This window comes from Epinephelus lanceolatus, chromosome 7, assembly GCF_041903045.1.
Source record: "Epinephelus lanceolatus isolate andai-2023 chromosome 7, ASM4190304v1, whole genome shotgun sequence".
NCBI classification, from domain to species: domain Eukaryota; kingdom Metazoa; phylum Chordata; class Actinopteri; order Perciformes; family Serranidae; genus Epinephelus; species Epinephelus lanceolatus.
In genome coordinates, this window is record NC_135740.1 from 1,107,666 (window position 1) to 1,112,760 (window position 5,095).

Genomic DNA, 5,095 nt, shown 5'->3' on the forward strand with positions numbered 1-5,095 from the left:
ACCTTCAAATTTCAGCTGCTGTGTATACTGCTGGTGCATCATTTTTCAAACTACAAAAGGTAATTAAAATACCTAAATGACCAAAACATGTGTTTGCTCTAAGTCTTGCACAAATTTAGACACACCTTCAGGGCATTGGTAAATACTGAGGGGTGGGGGGGGCACTTAGTTGACTATCCTTTGCCTTTTCTCTACAGATCTTCCATGCAATGAATTTGCAGATTTTCAAGTATGACACCTTTTGACAACACGCCAGAATGTACATACAGCCCGCAATTGTTTACTTTTGGAAAACTACACAGGATGGCATATTGAGAGCTGACTCACCAGGTACAAAATAGACTACCATGATAGTGGGTTTTGCTTTATTGTTAAGAGAGAAATAATAATTTGAAAATTACATATTCATATGTTATTATTCTTATTTCTTTTTTAGGGCATTCTGCCAAATTTGGCAGTTACACAATGATGGACCTCTGATGGACACTGTTGTTAATCTACAGCTGGTACAGGTGTGTAAGAACATATCAGCTGTTAGCTTTTGGACAAACAGAGTTTTTCAAAGTTTTACAGTAAAATTTATGACATGGTTAACTTTGTTGTTTCCTTTTTAAAGCAACAACGTCGGAGGAAGCTATCACATGGAAAAAGAGGGTCTAAAGAGAAGCCTTGCTCTCTTGGAGTCTCGCAACGTGACTTTTGAGAGCGTTGTCACAGACCATCATCCTCAAATACAAAAATTCTTGAGGGATTTATTTTCCAGGGCTTTCATGGTAACTTAAACACGGAAATTTCAGCTTATGAAAATTCTGTACCCATTTCAAAAGTCTGTTGGTTGGTGATAAGCGTACTTTTAATTATTACTAATACTGAAGTTTTGATTGGGTTTAGCAATTACTAGTGTTGGACTTATTAGAGTAAAGCCCCAATTTTTTTGACTGAAAATTCTACATCTTAACCTAAAACACATTAAAAGTGTATATCTTGGAAAATATATTTTAACATAGAATTATTACAATTGTTTATTATATGACTATGTTTATAGGTTTATTATAATTTTGTCTTATTAGGACTGTCCAAAAAGCTGGTAAAGATCTCCCAAAACAAGGAGTGTGAGAAACTGCGGAAGTGGCTTTGCTGCATTAAAAACCACATCTACTGGACAGCCGCTACATCTTCCTCAGGACCAGAGAGGGTGGCAAAGTGGACCTCTATAATAAATAACGTTAGAGACATCCACACCCATGAAGACCCTCTTTATCCCCAGTGTCTGTACCCAAGCTGTATCTCCAGAGACAAGGGAAAGTGGTTGAAAGAAGGTGAGTTCTTCTAACATGCTCTGGACATGTAAAGATTGTCATTAATAAACTACTTATCTGCTTTTTGGATTTATTCTATGTCACTTATCTGTGTTTTACCTTGATTTTGTAGTTAAAAAAAAAATCCCTTTTCCTTTTTTCAGGAACACCTGCATTCCATAAATTGGAGAAAGTGTTGACAAACAAAAGGTCCTGAAAGATGTGGAGAAGCTCAGCTCTCACTTCCAGACCTCGTCATTGGAGTCTTTCCACAGTGTGATTTTGTGGTTTGCACCCAAGAATGTGGTCTTCCCTTTCACTGGAATGTTGTGCAGGTGAATAAGCCATCACTGTACCTATGTGTTCAGTAACAGTATGTGTACTCTTCATAACATTTTAACTACTATCTTTTCTTTGGTCACAAGGCTCTACCTGGCTGTCCTGCACTTCAATGAGAATGCTTGTTGACCCCAAGCAACATCTTCATAAACTGATGGATTTCCAGGACCCTGCCCTGTACACTGAAGAAATGCAGCAAATACCACCTGACAAGCTGGAAGTCATCACCGGCTACGTCTCGCGGTTCAATTGAGGGCTGGTCTGAAACCCACATAGCGTCCTTCTTCATCGGGAAACTCTTGCCGTATCCTCAGCACCACACAGGCAGGCAGCACCACTCGGACTCTGCGGGCCAAAAATCCCCAACACCAGCTGACAAAGCTCCTGTATGCCAAATACCTGTAACGGCTGTAGACAGATTATTATTTATAAATGTTTGTCACACTAAAAAGGATATACAAACTTTTTTGTATTGTTTCAGTGTTTGATATTCAAGTTTCTCTAGTAAAATACACTAAACATTATTGTTAGCATTGTAAGATACAGTATATGGAGTATTTTGATGTACTTTTCACACTTAGTGTTTTGTGTTACATTAGTGTAAATATGCCAAAGAACTCACTGCTCTATTCCCCTCAGACGTATGGGTCCGTAGTTGGCTCTATAAAGGTTGAAGACATTCTGCAGGGAGAACACATTCAAACACACAGGTTCGAGTCCAGGATGATTCACCATACATGATGGCGGTTCCGGGAGTTGATGGAGTCTTCTTATAACCTAGTAAATTTTGTAGTGAGTTACAGTATCCAGTTACAGAGGATGACAGAAATGACAATTTCCATGTAAGCATTTCCAGTGTTCACACTACCTTTGGTATTTCAAGGCAACACACGTTTTCTTCCTCTGTAGGCACTGTTCTGCAATTGCCACAGGAACACCTCTAAAAGTTATAGGTGAAAACAATGTTAAAAAATGTTTAATGGAATTTGTTTTATTAGTAATAAGAGAATGCAGTAGTAATGGGAATAACTTAGGATTGTAGTCATTATTTTCTACATAAAGTTTATGTTTTATTAACTGAACAACTAACAATACTTCTGGAAGGGAATTTCTGAATTGAATTTCCTTTATTGTCATCATACTTGGAGCATAACGAAATTGCAGCAGCATCCACAGTACAGTGCATGATCAAGTTAAAAAAAATAGATAAAATCTGTACAAAATTAAATTGTAAAAAAAAAGAATAGCATAGTAATAAGTAATAAAGGAGTTAAATAAAAAGAGTACACATTAATATACATGATACACATCCAAAAGAGCAAGTCCGGTAGTGCAAGGTAAAGTCCGGTAGTGCAAGTTAAGTATGTAGGTATTGCATAGTGTCCATGATGTAAACAGTTGTTGCCAGTGTAAACAGTTCACAGTTTAACAGGTGATAAAAGCAGCAGTGATTAGAGTGAGGACTTTAGGGTTCTGCATGGCTTATTGACTAAAACTTGATTTAATAAGCACTATCTAACAATATTTTATATATATATATATATATATATACATATATAATTTATATAAAAACAAAAGTTGTTTTATTAGTAATAAGAGAATGCAGTAGTAATGGGAATAACTTATGATTGTAGTCATTGTTTTTGGGAATAAGTTATGATTGTAGTCATTGTTTTCTACATAAAGTTTATGTTTTATTAACTGAACAACTAACAATACTTATGGAAGGGAATTTCTACATGGCTTATTAACTAAAACGTGATTTAATCTATCTTTAGCTATCTAAAAATAAATAAAAGTTGGAGTAACAAACATAACTACTTACCACTGAGAAACATCCTGGTTTAACCGCTGCTCTCGCTCCTCTAAAACTTCTTCGTCTGCATCTGGGACGGACTCTGGTTCAAACATGTAACCTGAGAGTTGTTGTCCAGTCGCCATTTTTCCTCACGCTACCCAGGTTGCTAGGTGATACTGAAGCCGTACTCGCATGGAGGAAGTGGCAGGCAGGACAAAGCTGGTGGGTGACGCACCAGGGAGGGGCGGCATCACATACAACTCATGGCATTTTAAAAGGTACAGGCACTAAACAGCCTGTTCTGAATGAAGGCTGCAAAGAGGGTTTTTGAGGAAGGCTAAAATACAGGATCAGAGTGGAGTTTGACCAAGAAACTTCACAGACATGTCCTACTGGTGTGACTTATTTTTTATTCTTGAAAAAGGGGTATAATATGTCTCCTTTAAAACAGTTGCCTCTGCCCCAATATATATATTAAAGGTTATGGGTGCATTTCCAGTGTCGAGTCTATCAGTCCATTTATTCGGGCTGGCTGCCTTGCTTACTTCCCCCAGAAACTGAAATTGTCCCATACTCTCTGTGACTTCATTCAGTATTTTAGTATGACACACTCATACCCATTGTCTTCGCTTGTTGCACTTTTTGCATGTACTCTTAAAAACATGGCATTTCTTTTTGTCATAGTGCTGGGTGCCCAATTACCATAACTCTGGACATTTTTAGAGCCACTTGTAGCTTTTGGTGCCGTGTTCGCTTTCTTGTGTTGCTCCCTTCGCCATCTTTCAACGTTAACAACTCTCCCATACCACTCCTGTCATCCCCTCTTTTCCCCTGTTCCTGACTTGTTTTGTTTGGTTTTGCTTGTATTTGGCTTGCTTTTGGTTGGGTTGAGTTTTGTGTCTTGTAGTGATTTTATGTGAAAAGTAAAAAAAATGGACTCTGAAGTAAACATCTAATTGGAAGATGATGAAAGAAACACTGCACTGTCAAAGTATTTCTGACTCTGCTACGATAGGTGGTGATATGCCCCGTTACAGAATTTAGTTCGTCTGTAATTGTAATCGTACTCGTACTCGTACTCGTACTCATACTCGTCGTCCTTCGCTTATTCGGGTCCGGGTCGCGGGGGCAGCAGCTTCAGCAAAGAAGCCCAGACAGTCTTCTCCCCAGCCACTTCTGTCAACTCTTCCGAGGGAACCCCGAGGCGTTCCCAGGCCAGCCGGGCGATGTAATCCCTCCAGTGTGTCGTGGGGCGGCCCCGAGGTCTCCTCCCAGTTGGACATGCCCAAAACACCTCCCAAGAGAGGTCCTCACCCTATCTCTAAGGCTGAGCCCAGCCACCCTGTGGAGGAAACTCATTTCGGCCGCTTGTACTCACGATCTCGTTCTTTCGGTCACTACCCAGAGCTCGTGACCATAGGTGAGGGTTGGAACGTAGATCTCTAATCGAGAGCTTCGCTTTCTGGCTAAGCTCCCTCTTCACCACAACGGACCGGTTAAGCGCCTGCATCACTGCTGATGGCACCCCAATCCGCCTGTCAATCTCCTGCTCCATCCTACCCTCATTCGTGAACAAGATCCCGAGATACTTAAACTCCTCTACCTGAGGCAGGACCTCCCCCCGACCTGGAGTGGGCAATCCACCCTTTTCCGGCTGAGG

General features: G+C 40.0%; 1 protein-coding gene and 1 pseudogene across 1 annotated transcript; one reads left to right on the plus strand and one right to left on the minus strand.

The window, feature by feature from the left end:
* Positions 1-209: 209 nt before the first annotated feature.
* Positions 210-1,515, plus strand: LOC144463917 (uncharacterized; annotated as a pseudogene).
* A 367-nt stretch (positions 1,516-1,882) lies between these two features.
* Positions 1,883-3,578, minus strand: LOC144463918 (P2X purinoceptor 7-like). The gene is made up of 4 exons (XM_078169671.1): positions 3,463-3,578; positions 2,506-2,575; positions 2,260-2,414; positions 1,883-2,045 (listed from the first exon to the last, which is right to left on the minus strand). The coding sequence occupies exons 1-4, from the start codon at positions 3,576-3,578 to the stop codon at positions 1,883-1,885; spliced, it is 504 nt and encodes a 167-aa protein (XP_078025797.1).
* Positions 3,579-5,095: the final 1,517 nt, after the last annotated feature.